Source organism: Chaetodon auriga, chromosome 20 (genome assembly GCF_051107435.1).
Source record: "Chaetodon auriga isolate fChaAug3 chromosome 20, fChaAug3.hap1, whole genome shotgun sequence".
Lineage (NCBI taxonomy): Eukaryota > Metazoa > Chordata > Actinopteri > Chaetodontiformes > Chaetodontidae > Chaetodon > Chaetodon auriga.
In genome coordinates this window covers 21,503,388-21,527,295 of record NC_135093.1, presented here as the reverse complement: position 1 = coordinate 21,527,295, position 23,908 = coordinate 21,503,388, and the positions used below count along the sequence as shown (strand labels likewise).

Below are 23,908 nucleotides of genomic sequence, written 5' to 3'. Positions count from 1 at the left end.
CCTCTATATTTCATGCACTGATGGCAGATGCAAATTGTTTTCCTAAACCTTAAGAATGAGTTTTGGAGCATAACCATTAACATTTCGAGGGTTAATCGGCTGAAGTTTCCGTCAGCTGCTGTCAGTCTACAGACAGCTGAATGAGCGCTGTCGCAAAGGTACGAAACTCGTATGTTTTGCGACAGTCATGGCAAGTGTCGGAAACGTGTGGGAGGCTTTGGGCGCTGTTCATTACGTAGGGAGGTAGCCGCCTACACTGACCTGGATAACTATGGCCGAAGAGGACTCCACCGACGTTTTTATTATTATGGATTTACGAATGTTTTTGTGCTCATCGTCAAAGAATATGCCTTCGTCTTGAAGGCAGTTGTGCGGCAAGTGTGATATCTCTCTGCTGAACTTTGACGCGAGGAATGGTTTGCTGAGAATCCTAATAGACAGTATCGATAAGTTAGCAATCAAAACCGGGATTGAATAGCCTCTTCGTGCAATATAGGGGCTGTCTGGTCTGTTTGCCCCCCCCCCATGCTCCCATATGTGCTGAGTGGAACTGGATATCCCCCTTGAGTGTATCGTAACATCTCCATTACCAAGAGACAACACTATTTACTTCTCTGAGGCGAGGAAATGGAGCTGCGTCAGGCTACATGAACTTCATAATGACAAGGCCGGAGGTTTGGTGATTTCCCTTCAGAGTAATAGCGCCAAGTATATTAGTTTTGACTTTGAGTAATGACGTGTGGGATTGGACAGATCCTATAACACTTGGACAAAACGACATTCGACATTTTATTAGCAACAGAATTCTCCGTCTTAATTATTATCACGGTACACTGCAGTAGTTATATATGCGACCGTTTTATTTTGGAAGCGTCGAACGGAAAATCTTGCTGATTCTGCTGTGCTTGACGCTGGTTGCAAGGGGCCAGGATGTATTTATGCTGCTGCTCAAGATATGAAAACCATTGAATCAGCGCAGCTTCGGGAGACCTGCTTCATCACCGGACACAGCGAGGGTTACGCCAGCGTTCCTGTCCGTCAGCGTGGCTGTTGGTCGTGGTTGAAAACGGTGAACAGAACCGAAGCTGCTGTGCTGGTTTCGTCTGAACTGGAATATTTCCATGAAGGCTTCTCAACCTCACGCCCAAACAATTTGTATGCCTTGCTGTATTCTGAGCTTACGTAATAAAAGTATGTGATACTGTCACATCTTTGACTTTTTTTAGTTAGATTTTTTTTTTTTTTTGTTTTTTTATTTAGGCTTTGTAGGGTTTTTTTCCCCCCTGTTTTATTTCTCCACATGTCAACAACTCAGCGCCAAGTCCTGATGGAATCCTCTCTAGCTCTCGGCAGACTGGAACTGACCCCCTGTTCAAACGCTGTTGGGGTCAGCCTGACCCCCCGGCTCTGCGGCGCTCCACCCGCCAAAGAGATGTGCGGCCAGCGGCCACAGGGGCCACAGGGCCAAGCTCACCTGAACGGCTGTGTCCCGCTATCACATCAGGTGGCGGGTCACAAGTATGGAGTGGACAAAGTGGGTAAGTCAGCTGTACCGCAGGTCTTTTCCTATTTGCTTACAGTTTGAACTTTACGAATATTTTTATTCAGAGCTGACAACTGGATGTTATTTGTCACTCCTGTACGTGACTGAGGGTGGAGTGGAAAGTAAGACCTACAAACACTAACCCACAAAACATTTTCTGAAGTTATCTATATAAACACAACTTTCTCCACACTACTGGCATCTGCGTTACTGGAAAAAAAAGGAGTGAGAAGATGAAATCTGTTTTTTAGTAGGTTTTGTTCCCATCAAGAACCAAAGTATGGACGACAGAGTTGCTGTCATCCAGAACAGCAAATCAGGAGATTTTGTTGGCATGGTGATTTTTATTTTCTATTTTTTTGTATACATGAGGGAGCAGCATGCATATGACATGCACCTGTCTCACTCTGCCTCCTCTGATTAACGCTCCATTTTAGTGTCATGGTTCTTAGGAAAACAAAATGTAGAAAATAACCTTTGTGTCTTTATTTTGAGAATGAAGTACTTTTATACTGTCAATAAGAACAAGTGATTGTTCTTGTTTATACAGAGCAGCACAACAGACTGACTGCTCATGTGAATGCACATTGTAGTGAGGCTCAAGCACTTTGATCATATGCTTAAACCCTGTATTCTTTTGACTTAGTATAGTCACATTTCCACAGACATAAACATTCCTGTAGCCTTAGTCATTGCCGTGGTCTGACTGTTCAGTGACAGGCTGCCTGAATGCTATGGGGAGACACACTTACTGTCCACTATGTTTTTGGCTTGTTCCGCTTCAGCATTTTCATGTGATGCTGTCGTAAATGACATGTATAAGGTGTTGTGTGTAAGTGTTTCCACAGATGAACCAGACTTCAGTTCAACAGTATGGACACTAATTGTAGTCAATTTTTGCCGCCTACCCAAAGGTGTGTTTTCACACCTTCTGGTCTGTTGTAGGTATCAGTGCCGACTCCCTAGGGGGTGGTCTACACTGGAGGCATCCTGCAGGGTTTTGTATGTAGGTGTTCAGAGGTCTAGACATCACAATTTAAAACACAAAAGGACCTGATATTCTTGTGAGAAAATGGGAGGTGTGGTATCTCAAGAAGATGAAGTGCAAGCAACTGATATCACAATTACAGTACCTAGACATAAATAGACAATGCTGACATTAGTTCAATTAATTTTGTGATTTTTGTGCGTTGTAGTGTTGATTATGAAGTGAAAAGTTACATCACGAACATAATGAAAGCTCAATGGGCTGCACCTGCAGCGGTATCAGCGGGTAGGTGGTGTTGGTTATTGAGGACCATTGTATTGCAGCTTCTGTGTCGGTCCTACTACTGATCTACACCGACTGCATCTTCACATTGATCAGATCTGATCAGAGAAACCATGCCATCCCTGCTCCATGGTCTCTTTGTAATCTTTACTGACCCACACAAGCACTCATGCACACTGGATACCTGACATTTTCAAAGCCTCCATTGTGTGTTCTCAGGCGAGGTGTTGAGCTGAATTGATTGTGCATAATACAGTCAGCAGCTGGTTCTCATTACAGTACAGTCTCAGGTGGATGAGTCATTACTGGTTAGTCAGTGACCTACCTTGATGATTGCACACCTCCTTAGAAGGCATACCTTTATGTTAGGTAACAGACAGGATGACCTTTGCAAGAGTGGCTTGAGGCTTGCAGTCAGCCGTGACAAACCTGTCCTTCCACAAATGTCACCATTCACATTGTTTTCTTTGGATGGATCCAGCATTTACTTTATTTGCATTTGGTTCATGTATATTCACTGTGTTGAATTACAGGCTTACCAGGAGTGTACACAAAGGTCATGTGAACTAAAAAAATGGCTGGTTTGTTTGTCAGTTTTGGAAATTACCATTTTATTAGAATAGGCATATTGGCTGAGGATTGTGGTGAAAGAGGGTGTCAGTACAAGAGTGTTTTCAACATTGCGTCCAAAGCGAATCTTCCATTCTGTGTGCTGGGTTGTGAAGCTTCACAATAACGGCAGGGTACACCTGGTTTAGGGCGGCCGAGAACTCAATGGAACCTGCCCAGTCAAAACCGCTTCCAGTTTAATGTACGTCAAAAAGGATTAGCAATTTTTCACATCTGGTTAATTTACATTTTACTCAGTAGGGTTGGGTGAATCTCCAATAGGCGATCCCATCTCTAGGGGGTGGGGGGAGTTATGTCACGGCATGCCTGCACTCTGACTCCCATTAAAGCACAAAAACACAGTGTTCTAGGCACACAAGATGTCAATTCAGCATCAATGTAATCCATAAAGATAAACTGTATTTCTGTTCAAATTTAACAGATTTTGCTGAGGTGACTCCTCAGCTCCCTATCAGCCTCTGCTGGTCAGCTGTGCTATTTTAGAGGGAGACAACCAAGGAATTGAGACGCGAACCATTCCAAAAATGAGGATTTCTCACTAAAGTAGAGTCTGGTTGGTAGATAAGATACAAACCAAATTAAACCAAGACTCATAACACTGTTTTCACTGTGTGGCATCAGAGAAAAATAGGTGCATGCCCTGAATGCATCAATGGTGAGTTTACTGCATCCTTTCAGATCTTAGTGCAACACACACCTATCAACACCACCGTAAACTGAAGATTACTGAAGGCCTTACACAGATTGGGCTCAAGGTTTCCAGTTTATACATTTAATTTTGTCTCGTTCCCTTTCTGTTTCATCCATTCCGTTTGTGGCATCGCAATGAAAACACTATGCAGCAACGTCCTGGTAGGCTTTAAAACACATATATATTAATACACTGGCAAGTCCAAAGCAGGGCTAACCAAACTAACCTGTCTTCACTCGTTTTCATCCATACAGACATTATTTAAAAAGTGACTTTTAAAGGAATTTTTACAAACCATATCAGTAATGGAATCTGAACTGAATTGAATCATCTAAATGTTTGCAAAGGTGGGAAGCTTTCACTGATGTATTCTGTAGATGATTTCTTCTGAATGTCTGCATTGTCCACTCCTGCAGCAGTGATACAGTATATTTAACAGAAACACGGAATGATCTTATCTTAGTCCCTCCTTGGGCTCGGTAGTGAACAATCATTAACACAAACGGCCTACGTTCAAACTAAAAGGCAGGGAAAAGTAACACTGCCGCTGTAGAACGAGCTCTGGAATCCTGCTCAGCTTGTACTTCTGCTGATTGAAATAATCCTGCTCTCCCCTCCTCCCACTGCTCTGTTTCCCCAGGCCTCCAGTCTTCTTGTCCACCATAAGTCTTTGTTGAATTGTGTGGTAGTGATGGGCAGCAATGTTCCTTGAAAGACTTTAAGTTGGAAGATTTTCACTGACCTATAAGTCAAGCATTGGTTTTATTCATTATTTCTGATCTGAGTTGGTCTTTGGTTGGATTGAAAACCTACAGACCCCCTGTGGCACATCGTTGCTCACCCCTGGTGTAGCTGCAGAGAGGATCAGAAGTGTTCGATGCGTTGGTTTTAGACAGTGTTTAGTTAAACAGACAGGCTCACAGGGACAAACTTGATTTGCTGTCAAATATGTGGCTGAAGGTGGTGTTGCGGTCATGGTTAAACTGCAGTTTAGGCAGACTGGCGTTCTCCAGAGTGGTGCTTAAGTGGTACTTTGTAGTCAAAACAAGCACAAACAGTGATGGCTATCATTTGTTCTTGTCTTATTGAGTCAGAAAAGAAAGCAAAGTATGTTGAAATCAAAGCCCAATGATTTCAGCTGATCCAGGCTGCCATGAAGTCCCTTGTGATGAGCTATTTTGTGTTCATCCAAGATTGTTTGTTTACATGTTTATGTTTAAGAAATTCCATCAGCTGATACATTGTTGTTGGATTTTTTTTAACTACCAAATATTAATAACAATATCAGATGGGCTATAATGGCGACTGTAATTTGTCAAGCTTAGCCACACCGTTGGGTGTTAGCTCTTTGTGGGCTAGCCAGTGTTAGCGGGTTATTAACTGGCTCAGTTAACTATGTATGTTGAGTCCAGCTCTAGCTGTGTTCACAAGAAGGAGTTCTTAATTACAAGCCGGTTTCATGCATCATCATTAGAACCATGATATGACATGACATGAAGCTGTGATACCCTTGGGGAAAGTTGAATATTATGGCAGCAGAAATATGAAATTACGCAAGATAAAATATGTACACTAAGGCTCAGTGTGGGAATTATTTAATATGTTTGGTATTTTCAACATGTTCAGTAGGGACATTTTGGTGTTTTTTGCGTCATGATGAACAAGCTATGATACGTAGATAAGTGATGCCAGAGCGGAGAGCAAATACAGATAGCTTGTGTTTCAAAAAAAAAAAAAAAAAAAAGTTGGCAGAGGAAATGAATTCCTGATGAGATCGAGCTGACTGGATATATTCACTGAAAGTCTTTTTCTAGAATGTGGAACCAGTGGAATCATTTGAGGTTCCAGACAGTTTAGGTTCCAATTCAAACCTGTTTCCATGTTCAACCTGAAGAGCTGTTTGAGGAGTTTCACATGACAAATGGATACTGTTAACAGTTTACCAGCATCAAGGAGAACAGTGCTTACATATGTGATTTAGAATTTGCCTGTGGTCAACCCACCAATTCTGGGGCCCCTGTCAGTTTCAAAAAACTGGGTTTAGCAAGCTAGAAAGGGCCCTGAGGTTGGATCAGCAGTGTCAGTAAACTAGAAACGTTAGGGTTTGTGTGTGTGTGTGCCTTTTTGTACTTCCAGTGTCTGATACAAGACAGAGCTCAGGTAAAAGTCCAGCTGTGTTACTCAGCAGACGTCACCTGTCAGCTGCTCCATGTTGAGTTTTCATGTTGAAGGCAGGACTTTTTAAGATTTTTTAACCTTGTTCAGGATCCCTTAAATTAAAGGGTCATTAAAGACTCATGACCAACATGTATGCTGAGCAGCACATTTTCCACAGTAAAAATAAACGTATGGGCAAACACACACTGATAGAGATATTGTGATGAGCCAAATCAACCATTAACATCCCCCTGTCGATGTGTCCGTCTCTCTAGTACAGTGTTGCCATTACCAGTACAAAGATGCTGTAACACACTCGAATTATCCTTTTGTAGATTACTGGTACTATTTATGAATAAGTTCAATCAGTTTTAGCCGCAATAATATCTGTTCACATCTAAGTGTAACCATTTACCACCACTTAAATCAGGTTTTATCTAGATTTGTAGAATATGCACGTACACGTTCACATATTGAACACAGGTTTGCTGTATAGGTGCATTCAGTGCACATGTTCGTCTTCTTCTGTCTAACTTCTTTTTCAGTCTGTCTCTCTTTCACACCATCACTTCATCTGTCAGGACCAGTGTCTCATCAGGTCAGCTGACTGTGTGTTTTGGTGTGTTCTGAAGTAATTTGGTATACAGAAGTGACACACACTGACTGACTTGTCTGGTGATGATTTCACTGACTGACTGGCTTTAGAGTAGAGTTGAGTTTCTTAGTCACACCTCATGGAAACAGACAATATTTCATTGTCCTATCCATATTAAGTCTATATTACATCAAGTCCCTCATGCTCTTCTTCTCTCTGTTTTCATCTCGGTAATCTTTCCTCTCATTTCTCAATAAATGTCATCTCATATTGACAGATTCTACTTTTTATGTTATCATGGCTTCACACGTCCACTTAGTGCTTTTTTGTCCTCCCTCTGTCACTTTACTTGTATTTTATTGCTGCTGTCTAAGTTGTGTGTGTGTGTGTGTGTGTGTGTGTGTGTGTGTGTGTGTGTGTTTGATACATATCACAGTTTATGATTCCGTATGTAACAGTAACCTCAGTGCTGAGGATAGTGAACACACTGAACTGCCACTCATATGCTAAAACAAGGGTTTAAGCCAGATGGCTGGGTCCAGCTGTGTCTTATTACTGTTTACTGGTTCAAGCACCAGAATCCTTAAAATGCTTCGCCTTGCTAAACTTTTATTTTGAGTTCCATCTTTGTATTTATTATTTTTCAGGTATTTTGCAGCATCCAGATGGAACAGTCCTGAAGCAGCTTCAGCCTCCACCCAGAGGTCCACGAGAGATGCAGTTTTACAGCATGGTAATATCTCTGCATTTATAGGTTTAATAGTCTCACACAATGACACACCGGTACACTATACTTGTGTCTCCTTGTGTTCAGTTCATAAACAGTATCTTCATAAATATAAAGTGTTTTTGTATTTATTACCTTTAATATATATTTTTAATAAACTGTTCAAAATGTGTTTTAACACATTACAGAACAGAATTATGCAGTTTCACAATTTCTTAAGTGCAAACATGAGCTGTCTACTGACCAATGTTACAAGTCATTGTTCAGCATCACATTGCATATTTTTGTATTGTGTAATGCATAGTGTTACAACACCCCTCACAGTGCAGTCATGAAATAGACTTGTGTAAGCTCTCTCACTCTGTCTTTAGGCCTGTATGTATGTTTGTATGAGCATTTACCTTTATTGTGACTGGCATGATAACTTGCTCAACAGCACTTTCAATACAAAGTGAATGGATGTATGGAGAAATAGAAATTCTTAATAATCAGTATAAATATGAGACAGTCCATATGGGCCCGTGGAAGCACGTGGTGGCACATGTGTCTGCTGCATCAGAGCTTCAGTGTTTGCTTTAAAGCTTAGCAGCACTGTCAGCCTCAGCCACTCTCATACAAACAGGAGTGAGTCATTGCATCTTGTGTGCATGTCTCTTGACCAAACCAATCAAACCTAATCCCAACAACACACATCTCACAGTGGCTTGGCATCTTGCTCAGAGCTGGAAATCTGGTTACAGTTGAGAGAAAAACATTGAGCTGTTCCAAAACAGCAGTAATACATTTATTTTATCTACGTGCACTTTTAGTTTTTGTGTTTATTTTATGCTCTAGAAGGATCAGAATAACAACATTAATAACTTGGGGCTGGTGTTATACTGTATGTTACCATCTTCATCTTCATGAATTCTAGTTGTTCAGTTTCCATTACAATTGTCATCATGATGGAAAAGCCTCATAAAGAAAAAAGAATAATTACATTGAAATTCTACTGCATATTGTATTATACCCAGTGTTAGTGATGAAATAACACTATACTTTCTGCCACTTGCACTACTTACATGTATTTCTATTTTTTGGATATTATGACTATTTGCACCTCTGCTTAGATGCTAAACTGCATTTCGTTGTCTCTGTGCACTCTGATGACGTCAATAAAGTTGAATCTAATCTAATCTAATCAGCTGATTGATTGATTAGTCAATCCATAGAAAACTGACCAGCCACAGAGTTTTTACTTGATTGATTAAGTCATTGATTGCTGGTATGTGTATCATAGGTGTATGCAGAGGACTGCTGTGATCCATGCCTGCTGGAGCTCCAGAATTATCTGCCCAAGTACTATGGCACATGGTCCTCTCCTGACAGCCCCAATGGTAAGACACTGAACTTTGTGTGTGTGTGTGTGTGTGTGTGTGTGTGTGTGTGTGTGTGTGTGTGTGTCCAACATGAACAGAAATAAACATGGTGATTTTTCAGTTGTGACCAAGACACAGCATTTTGCAGTTGTTTCTAAATGACCTGCAGCCCAGTTTGGCGTTTCTGTCTTGCAAGTTAAAGATAATATTTAAGTTCAAGTTTAACACCTATGTCTCTGAGGTCTAACTGGTTCTGCCACAGTAGCAATAACGCAGACATGACGCACACGATTAAAACCACACATACAGGACCACACATAATAAAAAAATATAAAAGAGAATTTCTGTCTATGCTACTTGTGTAAGCCCATCAGTTTCACTTTAAGTATCGATGATAGACGTCTTCACAAAGAGAACAGTTTCATGTGAACAAGCTAGTAATAACTCTGTCTGTGCCACTGCCTCAGACCTGTACCTGAAACTGGAGGATGTGACTCGACGCTTTGTCAAGCCGTGCATCATGGATGTGAAGTTGGGCCAGCGGAGCTATGATCCATTTGCCTCGCAGGAGAAACGGGAACAGCAGATCAAAAAATACCCACTGATGGAGGAGATAGGCTTCCTGGTCCTCGGCATGAGGGTGAGTGTGAACTGTTGTGCTTTGTGGAGGATCTTTAATCTGTCAAATTTTAACTTGGAGCTTGATTTACTTCATACTGGAAAATGGCCTCTACTGGCACTTCATTAGACCTGACAAGAAAAATAACACAGAAATGTACATTGAACAATTTTTTTTCTCGCAAGGTTGATTCATGTCAATAATGGCATAATTTGAATAGGCCTATATTTTAAAGCTCTCTGTATTATTAAAAACAAAATCTTGAGATCTCTGCCAACGACATTACAGGGGCTTCTGTGCATTCCCAGCCTATCAGAAAATAGCAACCAGTTGATGGTTTTTAATATCAAACAAAATGTGGACACTGCATCCATGTGCAGACTTACATACAACAGGGGGTGCAGATAGGAAGAACAGAAAATCAAAATACATAGAATGAACAAAGCAAAAGGAGCAACATAGATGAATATATACTAAATATATGCTAACATAAATGAGTTATAAATGAAAGCACAGCTTGCATAGCCTCAACAGAATCAAAATACCTCTTTAGTTCCATTATAAAAGCGGGCAGCAGGGGCCTGGATTTACTACATGTACATTTATGTACATGAAATTTGTCCATTTAAAAATCTGATTAATCATAAAATATATGATGCCAGAGAAAACCTCCTTAAAAGAAAATGAATGTCACTGAAAAAAAGGCATTTGAATAAATTCAGGAACATCAGTGTGGATGCAAGACCAAATGAGATCCACTGGAGAATGTCCCTTTTGTATTTAAAATAAAATGATTTAACTGAGTTGGAAATAAGTAGTGAATTAAAGAGATATTACTTTGTATGTAAAATGTCAATAGTGAAAAAAGCTCAAATGCAACAGGATGTTTAACAAGCTGTACCCGAGTTTCCCCCTTTCTGTTCAAAGAAGACTGTGCTTCAGTCAGTGTTCAAATTCTGGCTATATTCTCCAGTGATTATCCTTTTACTGAAGTCTCTGTTTACCTCTGGACACAGGTTAGCTCGTTCCATGCTCAGATTAATTTTACTGTCAAGTAAATTTACTAGACAAATCGTCATTAATAGATAATCGTCCCATGTGTCCAATAACCTGTCCAATAACCACAGTAGTCAAATCCAGTTGTAAGCCAGCCCTAGTAACACGATAACAAGTCATGGATTGTACCTTTCATACATACAGTGATGATGAACATCTGATACTGTTGAACAACCTGCATAGGATCAATGTTTAACCCATGTGTGACAGGTGAAGTATGTTCATGTTGTTGACTGAACTGAACAGCACATAATTCACCCTCTGTGAACTCTCACACACACACACACACACACACACACACACGCACACACACACACACACACACACACCCACACACACCCACACCCATCCGTGCAAATAGCTGTTGATCATGTGAAGCTGTTTGTGGAATCTCTGTTGAGCCCCTAACCCTCAGCTCCGGCTGTGGAACAGTAAACACACATCATGGGTGAAAGAGACAGATGACAGGAAAGAAATGGAGAGCTTCTTATCTGTTGGAAAGGAAAAGCGTCAAACAGCAAAACCTTTATCACTTTGATCAGTTTCCATTGCAGTGTACTCTCAGTATCATCATCACCATCATCATCAGTAAACATCCTTTGCTGCCTGCAGCAAGAAACAAGCAAAAATCGGCCAGTGAGCTCTATATTTAAAGTTTCTATGAAGGTATTGGTCTGTTCATCGTGATGTGAAACACTGGACACTGTTTGAAATGGAGACTGATGTCAGAAATGTAATGGACTTGCCCTTCGTGTTGATGTTCCGTTCTCCTGCATCTTTTCAGGGGTATGCAAAAGTGTAGCCTTGGTCAAAACTTCTGTTACTGTGTGTAGTAGATGGACTGGACTCTAAGTCATTCCAGTTTGAGCTGAAACATCCTCTTCCACATTTTACGCAGCATTACTGCTTATTTATTTATTTATTTATTTATTTATAGAGGGAAATAAACGAAAGGAGCACCATAGAAAGGTTTGGACATCCCAAAAGATCTGAGCTTTCCAATAACTTTTACCAACGTCTCTGACCTTAATTACCTTGATGGTGCTGTGGCTTGTTCACAATCATCTTTGTCACCTTTGGTTGTTAGCAAATCTCACACTGTCTGTAATTTTCATTCACGATAGGGAGCAATAGAGAATAAGGCAGCTGTTGATTTCTTGAGGAAAGCTTCATTTAAAATGAATATTAAAATATTCACTCATTATTCATTGTTTTTGGAAGCTGTATTCTTCATATATGCTGAGTTGTTTGCTCAGCTAATTGAATGAACTAATCTTTCATGTGACAAGATTACACAATTAATAACTGAAAACCTGTTTACTGTCAACATTGGAATGAAAGTTCCATAGAGAATTATCTGGGTATATTTTTTAATGAGCCTTATCATGAAACAGATCAATGGATTGAGCTCTTTTTTTGTTTTCACATGGTCAATGTGGTGCCTGAGATGAAAAAGAAAAAGCAAATTTCCCAGGCATGTAATGTATTCAGAAAGTTGTCAAAGTTGTTCATCAACTTCAGTGGACAGTCCAGCCCTGGAGGTCCACACCACTAAGGCTGTAAATACCCACATTTATCCACAGACACATGACATAACCTCACAGAGGCCGAGCAGAGAGGACAGCAGCCTCCTCACTGTGAGTGTTGGATAAAGATATGGGACAGGGAGGGTATGATTCAGGCCTGAGAGGAGGTGATGAACTGTGTTCTGAGGAAATAAGTAATATATTTCTAACTGTCACTCTTTATGTACTGTAAGACATAGCCCATTGATTGATGGTTTGTCTGGTAGTGTTTGTCTAACCTGATCCTCTGAGGAAATGACAGTCACTGATAGGACATCAGCTTTATGGCAGCGTGTCTCCACCCTTTGTAAACTGGTCATAAATGAACTGTGATCTCGTGGACTTGGGCTCTGATGCATGCTCGTGTAATCTCTATGGAGACTTGTGGAGGTTACTGTACAGAAGATCAACTTAGTGTTCGATCTGTGCTACAGTACCATAGACTGAGAAGTGGCAAAGCACATTACTGAAAAACATCCACACCTTTCAGAACTTGACTTAAACTCTGCACATAGTCACACCCTGAGTATACACTCAGCAGGGTGTTGAATTCACTTGAATCTTCGAATGTGTTTTAGACGAAAAACGTACTTAACTTGAAGGTGCACTAATCCATCTTCCACATGAGCAATGGGACTGGATGAGTGTTTAGAATGTGAAAGGTGTACTGAAAAACCCACGGAGAATTATCACCACTTCAACAGTTCTCAACTCTGCAGAACTCTTTGGCGTTATTTGAGATATATCAAAATTGTACTTGGAAGTTCAGTGCTTAAGCAGCACAGTAGTGATCCGCTGTTTACATTCATTCTGACATACAGTAGTTGCTGACTTTGAAAGGTTTGGGTTCTAGATTGAATTCATTTTAGCGGTTTTGAATTTTGTGGGTTTGAATTATGCTGCCAGTACCGTATGAGTTTATGAAAATGGGCCTGAGGACTGGGATGAAGAGGTTTAATGCAGGATGCTAGTATGCTTTAGTGTGGTAGCAGCTCAAGTTATAATTTAGACAGTCGAAAAACGGAGAGAAATTGGTATTTGGATTCTTTTGTACCTTAGAACAGGGAGTTTAGAACAGAATGTTCTGGCACTGTGCTTGGAAAATTCCCATATGAATCTCTGACGTGTTTATTTAGATGGGAGGAGGCTAATTAGTGGTAATGATCTTCCTGATGGAGGAATGAAGGTGGGGAAGCAGAGAGTTAGATTGAAAGGAAAAGATAAAAAGAGGTGATTGAGTAACGCTATGAAGCCCTTCTTGCTGACGATCTGCTCAACATGCAGCTGAGACTTTGGCGCTGTTCTTCAAATGTGTCTTAAGTAATCTCAGCTAACATGTTGGTGTCAGGCTGAGAAGATCCTGTCATGTGACTGCAGTTCTATGAGGCTAGATTCATTGACATCAGTCAGAGCCTGGTTCTCTTCAAGGTTTCTGCTGTTAAAAGGATGTTTTTCCTCACCACCATTACCAAGTGCGTGCTCATAAGGGGACAGCTGGGCCTCTGTCCAGAGCAGAGACCTGCTCTATGTGGAAAGTGTCGTGAGACAAATTTTGTTGTGATTTGGGATTATACGAATAAATTGAAATGAACTGAGTTGAATTGACGGAAGTGTCATGATGGGTGAGGTTCCCCTGAGCTGCATTTGGGTTAGTTCTTTTATTTTGTTGTATGTTTTTTCATATACAACTATCTCTGCTCATTAAGAAAATTAGATTGTGATAATTATACCATGTTCTCATGGTGAAAATCTTTCATTTGAAGTCTAAAAAAGTGTGCCATTTGTATCTGAAATGAGTTCAAATATGGGATTGACCCTAAAATGTCTTGGTCATGACCCAGCTAATTATCAAGAAGCGGTACTTTTGCAGGTCTTCTGCACTCACTTTGTGTCTCGATGGGGCTCAGCATGCAGCAGGCTTTAGATAGCTTTTATGGTTTGATCTGCAGTCACAGCTGGCTGCTCTGATGTTCTGAAGGCAGGTGTGAGTGTAGCTGTGGACCACTAGATGGAGTCAGTGTTCTATCAGTGAGAGAGACTACCAGCACCTACAGATGACCACCTCAGCAGAGAGGATAAGACTGTACACAGCACTGAATTACTTTTTTGCGTATTAACTTTTCTTCAGCATAAGTTAACAACTCTTGTTTAGAAATTCTATAAATAATATAATATTGATGCATCAGAGTTGATCAGAGAACAGGAGCTGTGTTATTTGCTAAAATTGGTCTTTGTTGAGTTTTAACATGTAACATTTTGTTACATTTCAGGTGTATAAGGTGTGTAGTGATACATTTGACTCATATGACCAGCACTATGGCAGGGGACTGGTTAAGGACACCATTAAAGATGGTAAGTGTGTGTTTTCACTTACACATTTAAGAGATGGTGAAGAAGTCATAGTGCTGGAAGAACCTTTCAGAATAACTCTCAAGTTATTCTGAAAGGACATGGGAAAGGACAAGCAACATAATAGACTAATTCAAAACTCTCCCCTCCTCCCTTCTCCCCTCCCCTCCTCTCCACCCTTCTCCTCCAGGCCTGGCTAAATTCTTCCATAATGGTGTTAGTCTGAGGAAGGATGCAGTGTCAGCCAGCATCTGCAGAGTGCAGCGTATTCTTCGCTGGTTTGAGTCCCAGCATCAGCTGACCTTCTATGCCAGTTCCCTTCTCTTTGTTTACGAGGGCCTCCCCTCCACTTCCTCCTCTTCCTCCTCATCCTCCTTTTATTCCCCTGTCAGCACCCCTTCGATCAGTCCGAATGCAGGGAAAACTGCCATGTTGTCATCGGCGGGTGACAGCGGTCAGGATGGGGAGGGAAAAGCAAGACAGGAAGGGGTGGGGCAGGAAGAAGAAGTGGCTGAGTACAACAACAACAACATTCAGGTGTCTGTTCCATGGGACTTCAGTCTGGCCACCATTTACACCAACCACACAAAAGGTGGCCACCACCACTGTGCTAAGGGTCATCTCCATGGCAACAGTGGAGAGGGTGACGCTGTGGAGAGAACAGTGAGCTCAGTTTCTGGGGATAACATCTCAGCACTGTGTGAAGAAGACAACTCTGCATGGAAACGGACAGGTGAGTCGCAAAAGCCACCAAACGGAAATGGAAACAAATCACAACTGGAAGGGAAGGATGAGGATGGAGAGCAGGAGGACAGCGGCAGGAGGAGCAGGAGAGAGGAGGAGAAGCTGAAAGGACGAGGTGATGGAACAGAGGGGAGTGGAGGAGACACAGAGGTGGAAGTCAGAATGATCGACTTTGCCCACGTTTTCCCAAGTGAGAGCCATGATAACGGTTACATCTACGGCCTTAAACACCTGCTGGCAGTGCTGGAGCAGGTCCTCTGTGAGGCCGCCTAGAGCTCTCACTCCTCCCTGCCTTCTCTTACCTCCTGACCTGCTCAGTGAACCTCTGTCTTCAGCTGTCAACCCCACTTTCTTCTCAAAAGATGGAAACCTTCAGAGGAGACAGGGACAAATCAAAGAAGAGAATATTAAAATAGAACCATCATCGTCATCATCATCTCACCTGATTGTGATGATCCATCATCTGTGTGTGTGTGTGTGTGCGTGTGTGTGTGAGAGAGAGAGTGTGAGTGTGTGCGCGTGTGTATGCGTGTGTGCAAAGCGGAGGTAGTAGAGGCTGACAGCTGTGTTTTCTCTGTGATCAGCAGCACTACATGCACTAATCAATCCATGAAGGCATTACGACCCAGAACTTAAACACAACATCTTCTGCAGTTAGTGATGCTCAGACAAGCTAATGCTCTGCAAGGTCACATGACTTCACCTTTATTCCATTTGAAATGCATTCATAGAAATAGGTTTTGGCAAACATATACCATGGCCACTGAAATGATCTGGTATGTTTCTTTTAAAATTGTATCGGTGCACCTCAAAATAGGGGTGGGCTGGGCGATATGATAGCATATATCGAGAGATGATCATAATTAGTCAACCACCACAGAGTCTTCTATGGTACTTCGACAGTAGTGGCTGGCTCTGTGATATCAATGGTCGAATTAGACCATTGTGGGAATTGTTGTAAATCAGGAAGCAGCACTGTTTTATGACAGTATCCATTTTACAAGAGTTCAGCATTAATGTGATGAATGTGATTTAGTTCTATAATTCACTGGATTAGCCTAAAGCAGATGTTTCCATCTGTCCCTAACAGTTTCTGAATTTCCAGGAAATGTACTATAGTGTGATATATATTTATATTGCAGTATAAAATTACTTGTACTTCGATTTTATTCATATCACCCACCCCTACCTCAAATGTAATATAGCAAAACAGTCCCAACTCAAAGTCCACTCACGACCTTTTCCCAGAGCTAATGGAGCTTTCCCAGGTCCCCTGGACATGTAGACATGTAGGCTTATTAGCTGTTATGATTTCATCCATAGTCATCCAACATCTCCATGAAAATACTACCATTTGAAGAGCAAACTAAGGATGATGGGAAACGGAATGAGTTTTATATGACTGATACAATCCATCAAACATTCCTCAGGCTCATCAGGCCCACTCCAGATCCACCAATTGGCTTCCTGTCTGCTGCTCAAAAAAGGACACATCAGTGGATGGACTTTGCTCGGTTGTCATGGAGATGGATCTGTTGACATGCAGGCTCATTAGTTGTTATGATTTAATCAATATAATTGTGCTGTGGAGTGTATCCTCAGGATTCACAGGATGTTTTTCAGCATCAGGATTTGGGCCAATCCAGAGGTTTGAAAGTTAGAAGATGGAAATTGATTTTTCAGTGCAGGAGTAAAATCAAAGTGAATGGAGAATGAGAGACTTTTGTGTGTGTTCGCTTGAGATATGGTGTACTATTGAACTATGCACTCTGCCAAGAAAACTACCTAAAATTATCTAAACCTAAACTGTTAGACATAGCACAAACCTCCTTGTGCTCCAGGACTCAGAACATGTTGCTTTTATCCACATCCTGGGTGTCGAGCTAATGCGTCCGCAGTGGTGAACTGGATTTGGTTCCTTTAGGTTTATAGTACACTGGCTGGGACACAGAAGTCCCTTGTTTGGCCTCCACTGAACCAGTGAATCATACAATGGAGCATTAAATTAGGATTCTGAATGGCTGCTTGAGGGTTAAAATGACACAGATTTGCTGTAAGTTTGTGACCACTCGGTGAAACAATAAGCCTGCAGAATGTTTAGTTTCAAGTTGGGTCGTCATTTTGCGTTTTTCTTTAAACCACTGTCTACAGGTATCTAACTCAGGTAAATTTACTGTAAGAAAAGAAGCTTAATATTACTACTATTGTCCTCTCAGCAAGATGATCCTCATGCTGTCTAGTTATTGTCTGGTCATCAGTTGTAAACAGCTGTTTTATATAGTCTTACTCAATGTTTCGCTTATTCATGATTGACCATATCAATGTTCATCTTTGAGCCATGTTTCTGACCGCTTAACTTACAATGACCTTACATGTTATGTTGTGTTACCATGGCTGTTTTAATTGTTGTACACATTTGGCTGCCAAATCACCTCCACTTTCTGAAATCTGTGCTCTTTGCGGTGTTAATCCCAGTTATTTGGTGCCCCCCCCCCCCCCGCGTTAGCTTTAGGAACAGGATTATATTGCTGTCATACTTTGTTCTCCCAATTTTTTGAGAAAACTTCTATCAAAAGGTTCCTTGTTGCTCGTGAGTGGGTTGGACTTCAGTGCCATTTCTCTTGTATTAACCATGAGTTACTCTGATTTTAAGTTATTATATACTAATTAAATGATTTATACCTGGGCAAGAATAGGAAAATCAGCTGTTCCCCTAAATTCTGAAGAGATGATTGTTTGGAACTTTTTTTTATTATTATTAATATTATTTGACAGCATCATTATTATTCCCTACGGATTTTAAGATTGTAGTAAAAAGATAGTTGAAACATGCTGCTTTAAGGGGAGTTGGCTGACAGACTCACCAGAGAGACAGACTGCTAAAGGAAGGACAGGGCTGAATGGTTTTTGGCTTGGTGCAGATGGGCAGAAGCAGAAGTCAGCAATTCCTTTTCCCTTGAATCTCAGTAGGCGACGACAGCTCAACTGGTTCATATTGCTTTTGCCTCTTTTTTTCTTTTCTTTTTTTTTTAAGTCATACTCGGTGGTGTTGACTAATGTGTGTTGTTAGGCTGATAACTGATGCTGCACATATTTTATATCATGTACGTCAAAGGTTCAGTTATACTGTATAAAGACCAAAGCGTTCCATTGAAAGCAGTGATCTTCATTGAGCTGTGACAGACTCATGGAAGCCCAGAGCAGCCTGGGTTAAATATAAGCAATCAATGACTTGCTTTTTCTGGAGCTTTCAGCCACATCTCATGGCTTTATTAGCAGATTGATAAAAGCTCTGTCTTTTCACACTAAGGGCAAATAAGACATTTTATTGATTTGATAATTCATCTCGATCAGCTGTGTGTTTTTAAAATCATGTGTTGTAAACTGTTTTCACCTTTTCATCCTTAAATGCTGAGCAGTTGTTTTTGTGCCTCTGTCTGCTCTTGAGGATTCTGTACAGGTTTACTGGCTCCCCCCTCCACCCTCCACCCTCCACCCTGTGCCCTCTACACCAACACTGGAGCTACTTTAAAATCTCACTGCTCCAGTCTGCCACAAATCCATCAATATGCACAGGCCTCTTATGTTTATGTAGCTTGTAATATATGAACATAATGAATGATATGAAAATCCTGATCGTTTGTAAATTAACTTGATTTGATGATTTTAATCTGAACCGAAAGAGAGTGGGAACTATTAAAATTGAATATTTTCTCCAGAATTTCTTTTTAAAAAATGTGATCATTTCTTTGAAATAATCCTCATGAAAGTTTAATTGGAAAGAGTCATTTGAAGGATGTTTACAGGAATAGATTATATTCTTATTATTTTTTTTAATAATTACCGCCTTATTTTCTGTTAATGTCTCCATGTCATCTCTGTGTTTTGAATATTGATTATTGATCATTCCGGCAGCTTTGTGAATCTACTCTCTGTATTTCTAGCCTGTTGTTGGCTAACTAACAAAAACCATATCAAACGTTTGTATGCAGGGCATTGTCGATGGGTTTGGTTTCATGATTGAATGACTCATAATGATGCAACTTTTGACTGTAACCTCTACATGTAAAAAACAGAAAATAATCAATGTTGCTGAGAGATTTCATTTCAGTGTCGGTGGGCAGATTTCCCAACAGCACATCCGCTGTGTTCTTCACAATATACTGAAAGTTAAAAAGATTACAAGCACCAGCATTTTGGTCTATTTCAAATTTCCCTTGTGAGCTGAAGGGTTTTTCTTTCTTTACATTACAGCCAATCAGCTGCAGCATAGCGTGATGTTCTAGATTGTGGAGTTGAAACAGTCTGAATCACTGAATTAATACACAATAGTAAGATAACAAAATGAATGCAGGCAAGATGTTCACAGTGGAGCCAGAGTGTGCCATCAGAATAACCTTTGGCTTTTACAGCATAAACGTTTTCATATGAACTGGTGAAATGATCAATTAAAAATGTTCCAACAGATTAATTTCATTTGCAATGAGAAAAAAGAATGGAAAGATCATTAACTTTGCCATTTAGCAGTTCTATAACCTTATTCTGTCTGTTGTATTTTAGTCTTAAATTTTGTTGTTCCATTTAAGTGTACATTTAATAATTGATTAGAATTGAACACTGTAAAGGTCTATAATTATTTCAGTGGCTCGCTTCAGGCTCATCGTGATAGATGATCAATCTAAAGAACGGTTCAAGTCTACACTTGATTTTCATGTAGTTAATGGGTTAAAACATGTATAAATTCCAGCATGGTCAGTTAGACCTCTACCTATGACAAACCAGGTCACTTACAAATGTAACATTTTCAGCCAAAAAAAAATGAGAATTGTGAAAAACGTGTGTGTGGCATGTGTGGCTGATTTTTCTGTGCAGTTGGTGAAGAGTAACACTGCCCACCTCCTCTGCCTCAGAATGTCTCAGTATCATCTGGATAGTCTGGATGCAGCTTTACTGGAAACTGATGTGACACTATTACTTTTTAGTCTTGAGGACTAAAACTAAGAGTCTTGTTGTAGAATCTTTACTGAACATACTGCATCTTATCAAAATGAAGAATCAGAAAGTCCAGACTGAGTTTGGTGCATCAGCCCAGCTGGGACAGTATAGCTATGGTTCTGGTATTTCTGGTTCTGTTTCCTGACTTTCCACCACTGATGATTTGGATGCAAAATGTGACCGTGATTAGATGAGACAGATCAAGTGAATCTGGTGGGTCTGACTCTATGTTTCTGTCTATATGCTCTACTCATTTGTTTACATTTCAGTTGCTCTCCTCATGACCAGGAAAGGTTGGAGAGAGGCCAGAACGTGGTTTCTTTTCTTTAACCCCGGGACTTTAACAGGATGTTAGGTACTGAGTAAAATCTATTTTCTTTGGTTGTTATTTGTGTATCAGGCACTGCATACTAATGAAATAGCCAATTTATGACACCTGTTTTGCAAATTTCTGTCTCCTTTGAACAAAATACCTAAGCAGTCACTCTTTTGAAGGAGCATAAAGGTGGTGTGACATGTTTTAGACCATTAACCACAAGTCATGTACTGCGCATTACTGCAAGCCATTTTCACAGCATGCTGCACACCATAGTCTGCAAAATCTCACAATCAGTTATATTAAACCAATTCCTGACTATAATTTTTGTATGATTTTTTTTAATCACATAGTCATTATTTACCAAGAGACGCAAACAGCAGCTACTGTAAATGCGGAAGCTAATTTAGAATAACTGCTGGTGAGCTTTCTTTGCCCACTGACATGACGAGGAGTGAGCAGCAGCTTCTGATCTGATGGGGTGCTGTAAAAAAATGAACAGCAGTAATCTGAGTAAATGGGGTAAAACATGCCAAACCAAAAGTATGCCTCTTTGATGAGGTCTAGGGGGGAAAAAAAATGAAATGCAGAACGAGTGTCTTCTCAGCCAATCAGAATCTTTTGCTTTCAGCTGGGACCACAGGTCCAAGTGAAGCCATTTGACTTTCCTTTTGCTTGTGTGTGAGCTTTCAGCTGCGTCAGTCCGAGCTCAGATGCTGCATTTGTGTCGTGGGAAGAACCATCTCAAAACATCTCCATATACTCTCTGTTCCTTATGACACAAATGCAGCATAAGGGACAGATGCACACATTTTACAAAAGGCATTCTCTAATTACACCCAGCAAAAATGATCTCTGCTTCTGATTGGCTGTGATATCCTCCAACACTTTTCCTCTGGTTGACAGCTTTTGATCCTCGTGCTGTTTTCATGTGATGTCTGATGGAAACTCTGAGGTGTAAATGCACAGTTCGTATGGCTGACGGGAATGCTGTTCGCGTGCTGATCATTGTGAATGCTTGCAGCATGTTGCTGTTGGGCTGTCATCATGAAAATGAAACTTGTTGAAAGATTAAAAGTGTACCAGGTCCAATTCAGCTTTCCCACCATTGTTGGATTTCTGTGAATTAGAGAGCTGTCGAACTCGAGTTCAACACATGGAGTGAGGGAGTGAAACTGGCCCACCTGAGCCCTCTGATGGGACCTGAGCTCTTAAACTCCTCAGTGTGGATTCTAAGGAGTGTTATGAGTCTGAAGCAGAATAGAAAATATAAGTGTACATAAGGAGAGAAATTTGACCAGTAAATGTCCCTCTACAACTTCAAACCTGATAACTTGTTATTTTTTCAGCAATAAAAATATTAATCAAACTATGATGAGCTGTTTCATTTCTGGAGTCCTTGTGTATTTTTTTATGTTGTTTGAAAAGTAATCTAACTACTTTATGCTTTTGAAGAGAACTTGTCAAATTTCAAACCACTGGGAGACCCCATCTCTTTTTGTGAGTCCCTGAATTTAAGTCCCAAACTCTGGTCTATGATGGACACAGGTGCATAAAGGAACTGGTCTTTGGGATTATCTTAACCTTTGCTAAATATCCCACTCTGTATAATCATTTGCTATATTTAAATAATAAATGAAGGAAATGTGTTTTAGTTGGATAAAATAGTGAGATTCAAGTATGAAAAAGGGCATTTAAGTTCTACGTGTCTTTTTTTGTTTTGTATCAGCAAATATGGTGATATATTTTCTGGGAAGTCAGATGAGAAAAATGTTTATGGACAAATTAACCAGACAACTAGCGCTTTTTGGCTGATTCAACAAATTGAAAACCTGACAGATTGAGGTACATCATCAGTGCAAAAATTGCATGAATATCCCTAATTGTAAAGCAGTCCTGCTTATTGTTTTGCAACATACTGAAGTCTGATAAAGCCAGATGTTAAATCTAGAGCTGCCACAGTGTACAGCAAAACCTCTGATGATTTTCTATCATTGACTGTTTATATCGTGTCACGGTATAACCTGTATCAGTGGAGTGCCTGCTGTATGTATGTGTATAAAATGTATCCGACATTTTTCCAAAAACATTTAAGATTAAAGTAAGTCTGAAGAGTGAAAACAGACTTCTCTGGAACGATCTCACTGTGTGTACAGTAGCTCAAACTAGCTCCACCTTGAACAGCTACAACTGTTAAGTGCTGCTTACACATTGATGTATCACTATTAAGAGTCTCATTATATTAATTTATCAGTCACAGGAGCACATTTTTAGTGCTTTTACTTTTGATACTTTAAGAGTATTTTGCACTTTTACTAAAGCAGGGATTTTTAATGAGGGTTTTAAAGTAGTATTTCTACAGTTTGGTATTGCAACTTTTATTTAAGTAAGTGACCTGAGTATTCATCCCACCACTGTATATCATAATAATGCCTAATTCTATGCTCCACTAATGTGCAATCATTACCAATTTTCCAGAAGCAAAATCATTGGTAATTGTTTGGTGAGGAAAAAGAGCTGATATTGATCCTAACAAAACCTGGTTTACACCTCACATCTGCTTCAATTTCCTCCCACAGTCCAAACACATGAAGGTTTAGTGAACTGGAAACTAAATTAGGAGTGTGGATGGTTGTATGTGTGGGTGTGTCAGCACAGACTGGTGACCATTCCTCTCACTCAAAACACGCAGGGATGGTCTCCAGCCATGTCCTGCACAGTATGAGATGGATAAATACACAATATCATGACTGAGCATGCATACAACATACAGGTGGTACAGTACAGTGACATCACTGTTTAGTCAAATAGCCGTAAGACTTTTATGACATGCCTGAGTTGAAGATTCACAACAGCTTACTTCATCAAAATACAAAAATAGCATTTATACAATATAGAAACCAATACTGTGTAACACGGAATGTTCGTTGGCACCTTATCAACGTAGGCTGTGCTCATGTAGTGACTTCTAATACACTCATATAGTAATCATTATTCTCCCAAGATATTTCCATTGTCCTTAACTAAAACTATGATTATCAAAAAGAAACATCCACACTTCAGTAATCTAAAACAAAACCAATGGGACTCATAAAAATACACAATATCTTTCTGAAAGTGTTTGATGTACATGTGAAATATCTCACCTATGAATTCTCATATATAAAAATATATTTTTCCAAAGGAAAGAGCATCTAGGAACAACACATGAAATAATCTGCTAAAGTGCACCATGAGCCAGTTTGTCAGACCAAGGACTCAGCGTTAAACACATTGCTCTGTTCAGAAAACCT

General features: G+C 40.2%; 1 protein-coding gene across 1 annotated transcript; it reads left to right on the top strand.

Annotated features, from left to right (window-relative positions):
• The first annotated feature begins 226 nt into the window (after positions 1-226).
• Positions 227-15,719, top strand: ipmkb (inositol polyphosphate multikinase b). Its single transcript, XM_076759743.1, has 6 exons — positions 227-1,538; positions 7,534-7,619; positions 8,893-8,989; positions 9,439-9,611; positions 14,482-14,563; positions 14,751-15,719. Exons 1-6 carry the CDS (start codon positions 1,301-1,303, stop codon positions 15,575-15,577), a joined length of 1,503 nt encoding a protein of 500 aa, XP_076615858.1. The 5' UTR covers positions 227-1,300; the 3' UTR covers positions 15,578-15,719.
• The last annotated feature ends 8,189 nt before the right edge of the window (positions 15,720-23,908 follow it).

Coding starts and splice junctions, on each gene's coding strand:
- ipmkb (XM_076759743.1), top strand. CDS start 1,301: ATGTCAACAACTCAGCGCCAAGTCCTGATGGAATCCTCTCTAGCTCTC. Junction 1,539..7,533: donor GTATGGAGTGGACAAAGTGG/GTAAGTCAGCTG, acceptor ATTATTTTTCAG/GTATTTTGCAGCATCCAGAT. Junction 7,620..8,892: donor AGATGCAGTTTTACAGCATG/GTAATATCTCTG, acceptor TGTGTATCATAG/GTGTATGCAGAGGACTGCTG.